The 16,663-nt window shown below is 41.9% G+C and overlaps 1 protein-coding gene across 4 annotated transcripts in view; it reads right to left on the bottom strand.

Moving 5' to 3' along the window:
• RASGRP1 (RAS guanyl releasing protein 1) overlaps positions 1 to 16,663 on the bottom strand; it is a 78,225-nt gene that overhangs the window by 21,018 nt on the left and 40,544 nt on the right. For 3 of the 4 annotated variants that reach the window (XM_023230235.2, XM_026456345.1, XM_023230237.3), the window contains 5 exons: positions 10,476 to 10,538; positions 9,458 to 9,589; positions 7,356 to 7,509; positions 3,910 to 4,083; positions 2,737 to 2,853 (listed from right to left, as the gene is read on the bottom strand). In XM_023230235.2, the coding sequence (XP_023086003.1) occupies positions 2,737 to 2,853; positions 3,910 to 4,083; positions 7,356 to 7,509; positions 9,458 to 9,589; positions 10,476 to 10,538 (640 nt within the window). The remainder of the gene's footprint in view (positions 1 to 2,736; positions 2,854 to 3,909; positions 4,084 to 7,355; positions 7,510 to 9,457; positions 9,590 to 10,475; positions 10,539 to 16,663) is intronic. The other variant, XM_023230236.1, reaches the window with a different exon arrangement.

The raw sequence follows: 16,663 nt of genomic DNA, 5'->3' as shown, positions 1-16,663 counted from the left end.
AATCATGTTATCATACAACATAAGGAGTCCTCTCTTATCCTTAGGGGGATACAGTCCAAGATGCCTAATTGATGCCTGAAACAGTGCATAGTAACAAACCCGATTGCTGTCAAGTGGAACACATTTCTGTTCATGTTTTCCACCCACAAATGTAATGCCATTCCCATCATGCACTGTGGCCATAACTTTTGCAGTTTGAAGTGCAAAAGAGAAACTAGAATGAACTTCTTTCCTTTTTCACAATTTCATAGATGCAATTCCTTCTTTCTTAGATCTTAGCAACCTCAGCATATGATTTTTTTCTTATTAAGTAAAGAACTTAGAGGAAACACTTTAGGGCTGCTCTCTGGTATATCCAAATTGCCAACATCATTACTCTTGCACTGTGGGGCCATTATTAAATAAAGTGAGAGTTACTTGAACACAAGCGCTGCAATACCATGACAGTCAATCTGATGACCGAGATGGCTACTTAGTGACTGATACGAAGGAGTCACAGAAAGGATGGAGTGGGATGGCTTAAGATTTCATCATGCTACTCAGCACAGCATGCATTTTTAAACTCATGAATTGGCCAGGCATGGTGGTTCATGCCCGTAATCCCAGCACTTTGGTAGACCGAGGTAGACGGATCACCTGAGGTCTGAAGTTCAAGACCAGCCTGGCTAACATGGTGAAACTCTGTCTCTACTAAAAAACACAAAATTGGCAAGGCGTGGTGGTGCACACCTGTAGTCCTAGCTACTTGGGAGGCTGAGGCAGGAGGATTGCTTGAACTTGGGAGGTGGAGATTGCAGTGAGCCGAGACTGCACCACTGCACTCCAGCCTGGGCAACAGAATGAGACTGTCTCAATCAATCAATCAATCAATAAAATAAAACTTATGAATTATTTATTTCTGGGATTTTCCATTAAATTTTTTTTGGACTGCAGTTGACCTCAGGTAACTGAAACTACGGAAGACAAAACCTCAGATAAAGGGAGACTACTGTAACCCTTTTAGACACAGTGCCCAAACTTAATAAAATTGTGGCCTACAAAATACCATTTCTCCACAGTGAAGAGCTTGGAGTTCTTGGAGTCAGACCCCTTCAAATCACTGGGAGATGGCAAGAGAGCTTCCTCATAAACCTCTACCAACGGTGCAGGTGAGCCCTAGGCATGGAAGGGGCTCCCACGACAAGAGTGTAACAGCAAAAATGATAGAGATATTTTTATTCCCCTCTGAAGGTGAAATCAACAACTTGGGGACTTTTGCTTCGACCCTGGACTTACTAATTCACTATGCAGACCACCCTGAGAGTCAAGTAGCTACTACAGGAAGCACTGCTGTGGGGGACGCCAAGCAGAAGAGCAGCAAGCTCTCTCTTGTAAGCTAAACCGACTCGAAGGCTTCTTAGTCTCTGTGACTCTTTCTCTCTGTCACCTGAGACGTGGGCAACCTTTTCAACTGCTGCGCCTGGTTTCAGCAGAACTGTTAAGGAATAAAGAGGTGACTAAAGATGATGCCCTTTTGATCAGACCACTGGGAAGTGGGGGGCCTCCCCAGAGGCCCAGCCCTGTGATAACACATAAAAGACTCCCCAAAAGGAAGCTGAACACCTGGGAAAAACAGATAGGGCAATGAGCTCAGGTATCTCTCCTAAAAAGAGAGTTCTTCTTCATGCCAGTTTGGAAAGATCGGGGCTTGAGTACAGTAAGGTCCTCTTACATGAGATGAAAGTACTCAAAGAGCAGACATTATCTAACCCAAGCCATACATTTGTATCCTCAGTATATCACAGTGGTTTATATTTATAACAGCAGCTCCAGCTGGGCTCAGTGGCTCATGCCTGTAATCCCAATACTTTAGGAGGCTGAGATGGGAGGATCGCTTGAGGCCAAGAGTTGGAGACGAGCCTGGGCAACATAGGGAGACCTTATCTCTACAAAAATTTAAAAAAATAGCTGGGCATAATGGTGCACACCTATAGTCCTAGCTACTTGGTAGGCTGAGGTGGGAGGATCGCTTGAGCCTAGGAGTTTGGGATTGCAGTGAGCTATGATCATGCCAGCCTATGCTCCAGCCTGGGTGACAGAGCAAGACCCTGTTTCTGTAAAAAAAAGAAACAAGCAAAACAGCCCTATGTCATAAAAGATTAAAGTATATTCTGTAAAATCTAATAATGTAGGAAAATGCACAGGACATTTAAGAAAAATATTCATTAATAAAACATTATATATTACAAAATGGTATCTGAAGAACTCATATCCAATTATCTGGTAAAATTCAACTATCCAGAATGTCATTCTCTAAGGGTTCTGGATAGCTAGGTTTTTAACATATCACTATATAACTACACTCAATGTGCAAACTGATCTATGGTCAACCGAACCACAATTCTCTTTGAGAACACATTTTAGAGCAAAGAGCTGCAGCGAGGGAATCTGTCAAAGATGGTAATTGAATATTCAGTGGCCTATGCACATGGGAAGAGGCACGCATTGTTTCAACTGGTCCAGCAGGAACGTTTGCAGTGACACTGTCTGAGGCCAGACAAAAATCACAGTTACTCTAAAAAATGTGACTTCTCCATCCTTTGGATTTCCTTAAGGTTTGACTCCCTGCCGCTTAGCCTGGTTGACAAGGGATGGTGTGGTTTGGAAATGCTCTCTGGGCTGTCCCCCCAAGGAGAAAATGTTGACACACGTCCTGAGAAGGCTGCTAAGGGTCCCAGAGAAGACAGTAGCACTGACCTTATTGATTTCATGTGGGACATGCGAACTTGTCTCCTTGAGCCTCGAGATTGAGCTGTGACACAGCCCACCTATCACAGCCATCAGTGTATTGAAGTTCTGTAGTTGGTGGAGCTTCTGTGACACAGAAGACAGATGACAGCAGAGTCACTGTACATGTCAGTTACATGGGGAGCTTAGAGGCTGCCTCTTGTCTCTGTGCCATGAGTCTCCCTTACACTGGTTATGACTAGTTATGAAGCATTGCAATTCCTTGTCCATGTCTCCCCTTCTGCTGAATTCGGACTGGTGGATTCCAAATCTGGGAGGTGTTACATCTCTCTCCTTTTGTTGTAGCTGATCTGTGGACCACCTTCTAGATCAGTGCTTTCTTAGAATCACCTAAAGTATTGGTTTAACACAATGGTTTCTGGATCAAACCGGACATTCTGATTACCTGGATCTGGGGTTAGGCTTGGAGATCTGTACTTTTAATATACCTTTAGTTAATATCAGAGCAGGTGATCCAAGATCAGGGCTGTCGACTTCGAGAAACACTGATCTAGACCATCCAGAGTTGAAGAAAGATATTATTAAGTATAATCTTTTATTTATTCCAAATTTACCAGACTTTTATTTTTGAGGGTAAGGACTTTGCCTTATTTTCCCATGCAATGCCAGTGCCTATGTAGGACAGTAACTGGGACAGAGAAGCTAGAATCTCTGGGGAACTTCCAATATGGGTTCATAGTACCTGTTTTCCTCTTATAAAATGCCCCTCAAACATTAAATGCAGCCATTCAGCACGGCATGGGCTCAGAGACCTAAGACAATTCAGGCTGGTCCAGCTCCAGTAAATCTTAGAACTGCCCTTTCCTTTGCCATGTGGGCCAGACTCGGGAAAATAATGTAGGCTGGTAAGCATCTTTCGAAAAATGTTAAAGATCTAAACAGATCCAAAACTGGATCCTGACCCCTGATATGGCCTGTATGGCCCCCTCCCCTCCACACTGTCCTTGTATGGAAGAACAGACAAATCACCATATCTAGATCGGGTTGAAGGCACACAAACCTCCCCACCCCCCACCACGGTTCAGGAGGGAAATAAACAGCTCTAATACGCTAAGCTGGAGGAAAAGGGGATAGAAGGTGTACCTCATAGCCCAAGCCAAAAGTCTCAAACCAGTTATTCACCTGAGCCACCTGGATGAACTTGATGAAGACTTCTGCTCGGAGCTGCGGGGTGGGGCGGCTGAGAACCATCAGTTGTACCCACTGGGAGATACCGTTGCACAGAGCAATAGATCTCTCCATGGTGGGGTTTTCCTTCACACAGCTATTTACAAGGTAATTCTGATAATCAGAGAACTGCAGGAAAAGAAAAAAGAAAAAGAAAAAAACTATCAGTACTGTGGTATTCCAGAAGATATTTAAGGGACAAGTCAGGTCTGCTCAGTTGATGCCTGGGAACTGCCATGGAACAGAGGAGCTCCTGGCCCTTTTCTACTGCATCTTGGCCACCTGCCAACAAGCATGATGGGAGGAAAATCTTTCTTATTCTACCCACAGCGTGATCTCTCTGCATCGAAAGTTATTGGGAATAAGTGGATGTGTAGACACATTAGTTAATCCAAATACTGTCTTTCAGTAGATATTGTTACCGACTGTTCTAAATTCTAAAGAATACAGTACAGAATAAAGATCAGTATTGCTGCAAAGGTTAAGGGAATAAAAGGTAGTTCCCCAGACAAAAACAAATCTCTCTTTCCCTAGCTGTTTTCTTACCTTAAAAATGTGATCATAAAATCTGCCCTATCTAGGACACAGAATTGTTATGAAGATCAAAGAAGATAATGTGTGAAAGCTTTAACTTTTTAAAGTGCTACATATATGTAAGGCTGCGCTAGTGGAGTAGTTATGAACCTCACGCTAATACAAGCCTGTTTGTATTTCCTTCTCACCAGCTTGAACAGAGGCAAATGGAGTACATAAAACGTGGTTAGCTATATGTTCACTGACCATGGTTTCCCAGTTTGACAATAGCATTGACTACGGTTGGCAATGAAACAGCATGTGTAAAACTGGAAATGTCCCTGAAGATCTAGTCTAAGTGATGTTTGTAGCTATTATGTCCCTGTCACAAAGAATCCCGCTGCTCAAATTGTATAACCAAGAGGAGGCACAGTCTGTTTTGTTGTTCTTCAACATTCCTATGGAAGTCTTTGGTGCTTTTCCCCAATTACTTCCAACTCTTCCCTTTGAAAGAAGGCGTGACCATATGACATAGTTCAGCCAGCAGAACGCTGAGTGGAAGCGATGTAACTTTGGAGGGAAAGATGTAAGAGCCTGTGAATGGTCTGCCTTGTTGCCTTCCCACTGCTGCAGAGATCTTGGAAATTTCTGGCAAGATGAAGCCTCCATCATCTGGGTTCCTGGGGAACTCTGATCAGCCTCTGCTGACCCATGTTAGACATGCAGTGTGAGTGACAAATCAACTTTTGCTTAGTTAAGTCATCGAGATTGTGCAGGAGGTGGGTGGCTGGGGGGTTGTTACTACAGTACACCTTAGTTCTGCCTAAGTAGTAAATATATAGATGAGAAGAAGTCACAACCCAAATAAAATAGTTGCAAATTAACTGAGCCCCAGTTTACTGTGCTATAGCTGCTGATGGGTGGAAAGCCTATGAGTAGGACCAAAATTGCTCCTTAAGAGAGATATAGAAAGCAAACCTCTTACTGGTTCTAAAAGAAAGTAGCTACAACTTATTGAATACATATATTTTGAAAATATTCATTCAATTAATATATTCCAGTAGATACATTTAATATACCCCTCCCACTATAAATGTAACATTAAATCCACTTGTTTTTTTAAAAAGAATTGTCCCAGTAACATCCTCACTACCCCTAAAGTTTTATAATAAACAGAAGATATCAAATGCCTTTCAGTTCACAGCAGAAATAAATTTCCCCCCAACCTCATGTTGGAGAGAAAACTTGTGTTTGGTAAAATTGTTCAGCACTGTACAGGAAAAACAAAACATCCCTGAAATAGTCTTCTATGAAGGGACCATGCCAGTCAAAAGAAACGAAGGTTGAAACTGATGTTTTTACTTGCAAATAGAACACTGCTGAACCCCCAGGGACACTGGCTGGGATTCCTTGTGCTGCACTGATTTTTCACTTCTGCCTCCACTGATGAGAGCACTGGCATCAAGCAGACATCCTGCAGGCCTGACCAGGCAGCCTGCCAGTGTGACCCCTGCAGAGCTCAGATGTCCTGTGTGATAAATGGCTTTTTTCAGTTGCTCTCAGCTCTGACTGCTGTCCTTCCCCCTGACAGGGGAGGCACTGCCAAATGGGAACTCCCCAGGCAGAGCCATTCAATTTGGGTCTGGGGTACTGAGGGGTGCAGAGAATGGAGACTTAATGCTTGGAGAAGTTATTTCCAAATGGAAGCTGGGAGCTTCCTGACTGGCCAAACAGCTGTGTGAAAACAGAAGGGATGTCAACATTATGAATGAAAATGTAAACTCTCCTTTGTAACCTGGTTTGCAGGTCTCCTTCCAGACACAACTGAGCTCAATAAATTGGTGGTGACCGACCGAGACAGGCATGTAGTCCTAGCCTCAGCTCTGACTGTAATCAGCTGTGTCGACCTTGTTCCCGTCAGCCCTCTGGGCCTCCATTCCCTCACCAGAATACCAGTCATTTTAATAAATGGACCCAGCAACTAGGTGGTCTCTATTTTTAGCACGAAGGTGAAGACTGTATCTGTTGGTAGGGTTAGGGGCTAAGGGGCTAAACCCCTTATTCAAGGGTTTCATTTCTCAGGAAAGCATATTGGCCATTGAGGGTCTGTTGGCATCTGACACATTGACAAGTTCTCTTACATAGAACTAATACTCTTTGGGATCACATATGGAGTTTCAAGGATTGCAGTGAGGACAGCGTGCACCTGTGTACTCTTTCTGTTCCTGATGATCAACTGAAATCTCTCTTCCTTTGACTCTGCTTAGTTGCCCCAGTCGAAAGGTTAGGGGTCAGCACAGCTTAGCTTCTAGAATCACAGTGACTTCTGGGCCAGCACCACTTCAAGGATTTAGGTATGTTGTGAGCTAGGCCAGTAGAATCTATTTTGGGATTTCCCAGAGCCATTCAAAGCTTACCCCAGAATGAATTCAAACTCCGAGAGGACATATCCTTTCCCTGCCCCTCTGCCCTCCCCCTCTTTTTTTGAGGAAGATTAAAAAAAGAGTCATTGAAGCCTAATGATTATCAGGGGTATGAAGGGAGGGGAGGGGGGAGAGAGAGAGGGAAAGGGGGAGGGGGAGGGGGGAGAGAGAGAGAGAGTGTGTGTGTGTGTGTGTGTGTGATGTGTGCCCACAGTATGGTAACTTGAGTGAGTGGTGGGATGGTATGGGTGGGGGCATGGAAGAAGGGAGATGGGAGAAGCACAGGAGTCACAACCAAAGGAATTCAGATGGTACTGATTTTTCCAGACTCTCTGATGTCTGGCAGGAAAGCCTGCCACTACTGAGGGGGCCTCCGAGGTTATGAAGTGGATGGGCTGTTGAATTCTCATTTTATTTTCAGAAATATCCCAGGGAAGATTTTTCTCCTGCCCCTTGGGTACATACTGATATCCTTCGGAAGGACTTGAACTCAAGGTAGGTGAGGTGCTCGGATAGCTCTTCTGGTTCCAGATGGTCAAAGAGCAGGGAGACTTTCCGTTTCTTGCTGGTATTTGATTTTATCCTTTGAGTAAGTTTCCTGGACCAGTCACGGGCATTGCTTTTGTGGGTAAATGTGAAAGGGAGAAGACAGGGAAAAGGAATAAATCGCTTTTTGCAAGTAAATCCGTTAACATTTTTCACAAGAATATACAAAACACCATTAGCTACCTTTCCTCGGCCAAAACAGTGCATTCACAGGGTTTCTCCAAATCAGTTTTTTTCCATGGCAGCAACCAAGAGGTCTTGCTGGTTTTCAGTGAGCCTTTTAAATGTGCAGTTGGGTACAGGATAAATGAGTTTACTTTAAGGCGGTGGGAAGGAAAGAGTCTCAGGTATCGGTCAGTTTCCCTGCCTTTGGTCCTGGCCCCTTTGTGTATCCTGTGGTATGTGTGCTCCCTCCATTCCACTTGTGTGTTCCTTCAATCTCATGTGAAGACAGGGACTCTCTATCTGGTTGGAAATCCCAAGGTAGTGAGACAGTTTTCATGCCAGGAAGGGCTCAAAGAACCACAGCTAGAAGATGTCATAAAGGGAGGGAATCACGTGTAGAAACATGTGGTCACTCTTGGCAGAGCTGTGTCATTCTCCTCAAATGTCCTCAGCTACTGAAATGATCAAGGAAGCCTAGCTGACCCTAGAGTGCTCCCTGCCCCCATTATTTTCTTGTAATCAACCCGTGCATTTCTTATTCAGTTTCCTTCACTAAACAAGCAAAGGGAAGTGGCCCCATTTTGAAAGACAGCGGGTTGCCTGTCTTTTCCAAACTGGGATTCCTGGGAACCTTATCTCTTGATAAAAGGGCCCTGTAGTCAATGAGCTTGGGAAGTGCTATAAATTTTGTAGCCTCTTTGGCCAGTGAGCATATTACACACGCTGAAAAGCACTGCAGAAGGAAAGATCATAACTCATTATTCCTCAATTATATCTGGCCAAGTAATAGCCCACAGACTAATAATTCCTACAGAATATACTGTGGAAAATTTTGGTCAAGAAAAGTCAGCTAGGAAATATTGGGACAGGGAGACCTGGGGTTGAGAATTGCCCTGGGCTCTAATTTCATCTTTAAAATGAAGAAACTATTGAATAATTTCTTATCTTTCAAGTTGTGTAATTTTAAGCAGAGAAGTACAGAGAATCCAAACTGATAAACGGACTTATTTGGGGCTCTGAAATGTAATCTTGAAATCATTTCTACGTGGCTATAGTGCATCACGGACAGGGCCTCAGAGGCTAGCTGCTCCTCTGTCACTAGCTTAACTAGCTGGACCCCGGAGGAGTCACGTTCTTGCTGAGCCTCAATTTCCCAGTCAGAAAAATCAGGATGTTGGATGGAATGATCTCTAGAATATATTATCAGTTCTAGAAGTCTATGGCTTAGGGATTTGTACTATTTCAAAATAAAGCAGCCTCACTGTGAAAACCTTGGCATACAGTGCATACATTCCCCTCCCCTCATTAGGAAAGGCACTCATTTTCCCAGAATGGGTCAGTCTTATAAGTAAGAATTCCAAGGAATGATTTAAAACATTCCTGGGGTCCCGTCCGGCTCTGGAAGTCTGAAGTGTCTTTCATAGACATCCATACATGTTATAAGCCCTCGCCCTCTCCTGAATGCATTTTTTAGCAGTCCTGTCCCTCTTTACAAGTTCAGGGGTGCCTCCTGGCATTAAGTGTGAGTTCAGTCATTTGCACTTTCAGTTTCTCATGATCTGGATTAATTTTAGTCAATATCTTGCTACCTGATTTCTTTTTGACTGGGACTTACTTTTTCTGCTCTTGGATATAAGTCACCTAGTGCTTTATCACTGTGCAGCTTCTCTGCTTTTCTGTTAAATGCCAAGCCTTCACTTTGGTGAGGCAGTTTGAACCTGCCTGCGTGAGGGGCTTCTCAGAGTAGTGAAAGAGAGCAGCAGTCACTGCTGGGGGTCAGAAGCCTAGCAAGCAACTGGGATTATATTACAGGAAGGAGGTGGTTTCGAAAGATGAGTCAAGACCCTGACACTCACATTTGAGTTGTGTCAATCAGGCGGCAGTGTAACTCCTCACCCTTAGCTTTCACCAGTTCCTGAAACTCCTCCATAGTGTCTGTCAAGCTGGCATCCATTTTAAACATGACCCAGAATTCTGTTATCCAATACCTACAAGAAGGGGGTTAAAAAACACAATCCAAAACTGATACCTAGGGCTCACAATGTGTTGGGTTCACAAAGGAATCTACTGCCACAAAGAGAACTCAGAAAAAGGCCAAGTCTGATTCATCTACTAGTATACTGAAGGAGCTGGGGTGGGAGCAGGGAAGGAAGAAACCTATCCACTGAAAACCTTCTGTCCCTCCACACAAATGCTGTGGTAGGGTAAGGCATATCACAATCAAAGGAGCCATGACAAAGATTCAGGCGCAATCATGTGGGTCAGAGATGATTACAAAGGACAGAACTATAGATAAACCAAATGTCCCAAATGAGGCAATCTATTCATAGGTTATGCTTTATCATATTCGAATATTACATGGCTATTAAAAAGAATGTTTACAAAAAGTCTTTAATGACTACAGAAGATTCTCATGCTATAAAGTTAAGTGAAAACTAGAGGATATAAAGCCGCATATATATTTTCATCTCAAAAAATTGGCATGAAAACAAGACAAAGGAAATATACCAAAATAGGTAACTGGATATGAGTGATCATTATTATAGTTACATTCTTCTCTACATTTTAAAAAATGTTCTATAATAAGCTATATTACTTGTATAATTAAGAATAAAAGTAAAGAAAATGACAGACCTTTAATTATTTCTCTGTTCCCTCCTTTATGTCATTTGATACCAAAGACTGAAAAAAGGTTGGTATAAAATAATTAAGCTCAGGTACATCAGAGAAAATTCAGTTATGAAGGACTACTCTTTTCCGTCTGTCCAAAGGTGTTCTATAGAGTCAGGAAAGACAGGGAAAGTCCCTTGCTCCACCTTTCATTTCACCTTGCTCCACAAAACCTTGAAATACATTTAAAAAAAAAAAAATTACCTTACAAAATAGCAGATCTTCAGGCAAAGTCCTGGTGAATTCTTTGCCAAAGCATCCTTATAGGTAGGGCTGTGGTTAAGGACAATGGAGGCCTCTGTCACAGAAATCAAACGACTTTACATCTTTGGAAGTATCTGCTGAAACTACCTCCCAAAATATTTTTTCTAAAAAATGAAAATGTGATGCTTTATCTTTCTGGCCAAAGGATAAAAACCAACTTGATGTGTCCAGCTGTATGCATATTATCGCCTAGAAAGGCGATTATGGTAATTTTCTCTCCAGCCCATGTCAACCTGGCTTACGGAAGGAGGCAGCAGTACCGCAGAACTGAGAAATTAATCGTGTAAAGAAGTCCCAGGACAGGTAACTTATAAGAAGTGAAGAAGGGGCAAATGACTCCTTGCCTGTGCTCAAAAAGCAGCCCCTATGAAGGACAAATGAAGCAGGAAAAAAAGAAAAAACAGCAGCCCCATTTATCTTTTCAAATGTTTCTTTTAACTGATACACATATATGCAGTGAATTTGAAGAGGAAGAAACACATATTCAGATAGTCATGATAATGAAGAACAATATGAAAGTTACAATATACACATCTAGAGGATGTCAGTAGACTGACCTCACAGATTGTAATGGCAAGTCGGACAAACCCTGTGAAGAATCTGAAACGAAACTGGAGATCACCTTAAGGATCCTTTTCATTCTGAGCATTCCAAGAATATGAAAGAATAGCAAGATCTCATCAAGTTCACATATCTTTCAAGATAAATGGAAGAAAATATTCATTTATTTTAAGAGTGAAAGAAATGAGAACTCTAATACCGTGATGAGCCTGAGCAGGTCCTGCCATTTCCCATCAACAGACTGAGGCCTCAGGCTGTGTGGGCTGTGTGCCCGTAAAGGCCATGCCTTGTTTTCCTTCTAAAAACTGCATAATGACTACAATATAGGATTCAGTGAATTCCAGCTGGGCCCATGAGAGGAATCCAGTGAACAACCCAGCAAAAATTTTAATTAACTGGGACAGGACTGGTCTTCCTTCTGTGGGTGTACGTATTTTAACCTTTGGAAAATTTAGAGTTAAATAAAAGTAAAAGAGAATGAAAATCGTAGTACTCATCTTTTTGGTTAGAAAGGAAATCTGTGCATTTTGAAATTATATATGCTTGTAATGTTTAAAAGCATATTAGAATGATAGCCTTGAAACTTCAATTTGCAATATATAATTAAGTTCTTTAGACTTGTGGTTTTAAATTGAAACCTTATTAAGTTTCTGCATAGCTTTGGAACATCTAAGATAATGATAGCTTTACTGTTTATAAATTTAATCTATTAGAGTTTATAAAAAGACTATTTAGAATTCAGGGAGATATCTGAAGCACTTAAAAATTATCTAAGATATAAAATGCAGAACTGTAGTTTAAAACCATTGGAAATATTTAATTAACATTATTGAAATTAACGAAACATTTTTCAAAGTCCCTTAAAAATCCTTGCTGAAACATGCTAGACTTATGGAAACAGTAAGATTTGCAAGCTAAACTTGAAACTCTAAACAATAACTATGGTTATAAAATTTGTAATTTTAATAAAATGACTTCTAGTTTTAAAAATTACATTTTAATACATGTACTGCCCATAAAATCTGCCCTTTAGATCACAGCACCAAAACCCTACATATCAACAAAGGTAATTGACATAAAAATAAGCGCAGGGAACTGGCAGACTTCATGAAGTAGAGTTTTTATGACTGCCTTTCTTTGGGTGGGAAGGTAGAAGTGAGAATGAGATGGCCTTATGTTTCTTTATGCCACATCACTAAGAAAATGCATCACTTCAGTGCCGAGAGATTCAGGCATAAGGCACATAGATAAATACCTCTCAGATTCTACATTTTTATCATTTGTTCTACTTGTTGAAATTTTTATTCTTCCATTTTAAAGGGGAAGGCACAAAAACCACACTTCTGTTTTAAAGCTAAGTAGATACATTAAATTGACATGGTGACTTTTACTGTGTCATTCACCTTCTCCCAGTGGCTCCTTATCCTTTCCTTCAAAACTGTATTCTGACCACGATGGCTACACTGTGGCGCAGCATCAATGCTGTAAATCCAGTAAGTCTACATGTGAGTGCTGAGCCTGGGCACCATTCAGAATGCCATTCAGAGGTCCTTAGAGCCCCTATGCCATGGCAAAGGCTGCCCACCACGGGAGCAGGGCACCCTCTTTCTCACTTCATTCAGGAGCTGAAACAAACACCAGCACGTGTAGGCTAAACAGTAAGAGGCTCAGGCATCTGCTGATCTTGGTAAACTTCAATGTTTGCTGGAATCCTCAGACCCCAGACCTTTTTCTTCTCTTCATAGCTAGTACTATGGCTATAAAGTGCCAGTACAGTTCTGACTGTATTTTTCAGGCATCTAAACTATTCAAAGCATGTTTTCAAATTTATCCCTCTCTTCTTTTAACAACGGAAATCAGGAGACCATCTGAGCTCATTTAACTAAAAATTTTATTACTTCCAGGTCAGAGAACAGGGAAACTAAGCGTAAAGAAAGAAAATAATTTTGCCTTCAATGTTTAACCTGGCTTTCATTACAGCAGTATTATTTCATACTCTCAGAATCCCTTCCCCTACCCCAGGTTACATTTTTATCACATGTAAAAGTTCTTGTAAATATAAAAAGTATCCCAATGTTTGCACCCATAGTAATGCAACATTTATAGTGTCCTACCATGAAATAGTCACTAAACTAAGTTCTAGATATAAGACAAATAAGCCTTGCTCCCTGTCCTTGAAAAACAGAGTCTAGCAGGGGAGATGACAAACAAATAGGTAAGTTACAGTGTACGTACTTTTAAAATACAAAAATATATTTATATCTTGCTTAATTTGTAATTCAATCAACTTTTCAGTACCCTTGCCATCTTTTATATTATTAACCAGATTAAAATCACAGCAGCTAGACACAAAAGTTCTGCAGTTTACTTGAAACGGTCATCTACAAAGACCAGAGTACATAGGCATTACATTGCAAAACTTACGGACTGAAGTTTAGGTAGACAGATGCATTTAGCTAACAGAATAAGAACACTTCACACTCTGTGGGTTTTTCAGCACAGACTACATCCAGGCCAGAGACAGGAGAAATAAACTTTGACTTAAGCAATACAAAACGAAAATCAAAGGAATTAAATAGATTTTCAATCACGAATACTACTTTAAAACACTGGAAGTATTTTTAAAAGGGGAGAAGGGCTGGAAAAGTCAGGAAAAGCTTCCCAGAAGGATACTGAAAGAGCTTGCTAAAAAAAAAAAAAAAAGGGTAGAAAGGCTTTCAAGGCACAGGAATTATAAAAGGCCCTATTACATCCAGTATGTTGAGAAGTTCAATGAGGAAGGGAAAGGGTTTCTCAGAGAGCTATGGAATGAAGCAGGAAAAACTTGCTGGGGACAGACTGAGGAGGCCCTTTTCCTGGCAGGCTAAGGAGCTGACATTAACTCCGTAGTCTGCAGAGGCTCAGAAGCAATGGCCTGCCCAATTTGCTTTGCAGGAAAGAATTTCAAGGGTAGCTACCATGAGGTGGCGAGGCGGACCACGTAGATACAAAGACTGGTATGGGACAGTGGTCCGGGAGAGGGACTGCGGAGACATGAACTAAGGCATGGTACAGGAATGGAGAGCAGAGACCAGATAAGTCCTTTCTGAAGTCAAAGGCCCAGGATCAGGTGACAGACTGTGGGAGGTGAAAGCAGGGGAAAAGTCAAGAGTGCTTCTGATGTTACTGGTTTAGGCAAGAATAGATACTAACACTATTAACTGAAACTGACCATGAAAATACACTCATGTGCTGCATAACATTTTGGTCCATGATGGACCACATATATGACAGTGGTCCCATGAGATTAAAATGAAGCTGAAAAATTCCTGTTGCCTCGTCATGTCTTCATAATCCTGACCCAATATAGGCCTAAGCTACTGTATTTGTGTCTTAGATTTTGACAACAAAGTTTAAGAAGTAAACAAACATTAAACATTTTTAAAACAAAAAGCTTATAGAATATAAAGAAAATATTTTTGCACAGCTGTAGTGTGTAGAGTCAAAGTTTTAAAAATTAAGTTTATATGTAGTCCCAGCTACTCGGGAGGCTGAGGCAGGAGAATGGCGTAAACCCGGGAGGCGGAGCTTGCAGTGAGCTGAGATCCGGCCACTGCACTCCAGCCTGGGCGACAGAGCGAGACTCCATCTCAAAAAAAAAAAAAAAAAAAATTAAGTTTATAAAGTCACAGTAAGCTAAATTATTATTGAAGAAAGAAAAGTATTTTTTATCAGTTTAGTATAGCCTAAGTATATAGTGTTTATAAAATCTATAGTTGTGTACAGTAATGTCCTAGGCCTTCACAGTCACTCACCACTCACCCTTGACTACCCAGAGCAACTTCCAGTCCTGCAGGCTCCATTCATGGTAAGTGCCCCCCGTACATATCGTTTTTTAATCTTTTATACCATACTTTTTCTATGTTTAGATACATAAATACTTACCATCGTGCTACAACCACCTATAGTATGCAGTACAGTAACCTGCTGTACAGGTTTGTAGCCCAGGAGCAACAGGCTGTACCATCTAGCCTAGAAGTGTAGCAGGCTACGCCAACTGGGTTTGTGTAAGTACACCCTATGGTGTTCACACAATGACAAAGTTGCCCAATGATGTATTTCTCAGAATGTGGCCTAGTTAGGCAAAACAAGGCTGTACCGGTGTCAAAGGAGAATTAATGAGGTAGTGGCTGTGGGTGGGGACAGTGAGCTAATGAATATATTAAAGTCTTAAGTGTTAGCAGGACAAACTGGTATAAACCTAAGAAAAATGGTTTAGGTTAGATGGCTGGGCACAGTGGCTCATGCCTGTAATCCCAGCACTTTGGGAGGCTGAGGTGGGAGGATGACTTGATGCCAGGAGTTTGAGACCAGACCAGGCAATAGAGTGAGACCCCTCTCCCCGCACCAATTTCCAAAAAAAAAAAAAAGGAAAGGTTTAAGTTAGAGAAATGCAGACTTGAAAGTCACCATCAGCACAGAAGAATGGTGGAAACTGTGGTAGAAATTCTGGTGAGAAATCACCCACAGAAAGGAAGCTGAGTAAAGGAAAACTAGGACATTATACCTATATGTAAGCAGAGCTCAAAGAAGCCTGTAGGTGAAAAGCTGCAGAAGGCACAACCCAAGAGGTAGGAAAGCCAGGAGGGTGTAGTTCTAGGAGCCCTGGAGGGATAGCTGGGAGGAGAACGGGGCTGTCAGTCATGCCCAGTGCTTCTGGGGGTCAATGGAAACAAGGACGAGAAAAAGCCATTGGGCTTTGCAGTTAGGAGGTTACTGGTGACATCAGAGGAAAGTTCAAATACTGGGGGCCAACTTAACACAGTTACGAAGTGAGGAGGACTAAAGAGATTGGAGACAGTGAGTGTAGACTATTTTAAGATGCTTTCACATCAAATTTTTAACCCTAACAATGAAATGAAGGGGAGGTAGGGTTAAGAGCTGATTCTTAGATGAGGAGACTTGAATGTGTTTTAGGCTAAGGGGCAGGTACCATTGAAGAGGTAGAGTTTGAAAGTAGAGGAGAGGCGATAGCTGGTGGAGTAAGATTCTATAAGAAGTATGAGGGACCATGGGAAGGGGAGACGGGGGTCTGCCCCACTGTGTAGGCACCCAGGGGTGCACTAAGGGCAGGAACTCCAAGGTACAATTTTGGGTTTTTTTTGTTTTTGTTTTTTTTTGAGACAGAGCCTCACTTCATTGCCCAGGCTGGAGTGCAGTGGTGCAATCTCAGCTCACTGCAACCTCCACTTCCCAGGTTCAAGTGATTCTCCTGCCTCAGCCTCATGAGTAGCTGGAATTACAGGCATGTGTCACCACACCCGGCTAATTTTCATATTTTTAGTAGAGATGGGGTTTCACCATGTTGGCCAGGCTGGTCTCGAACTCCTGACCTCAAGTGATCTGCCCGCTTTGGCCTCCCAAAGTGCTGCGATTACAGGTGACTTACTGTGCCCAGCCACCCCAGGTACAATTTAGTCCCTAGGCCAACAAACAAGTTTTTAGGGAGGAATATTTAATCACTGATATTGTTTATAATCACTGGTACATGAAGTTAATAAAAAGTAGACATTGAGTTGGTTTCATGA

The sequence above is a fragment of the Piliocolobus tephrosceles genome, chromosome 6, assembly GCF_002776525.5.
Source record: "Piliocolobus tephrosceles isolate RC106 chromosome 6, ASM277652v3, whole genome shotgun sequence".
Lineage (NCBI taxonomy): Eukaryota > Metazoa > Chordata > Mammalia > Primates > Cercopithecidae > Piliocolobus > Piliocolobus tephrosceles.
This window is presented reverse-complemented; position numbering and strand designations above follow the sequence as displayed.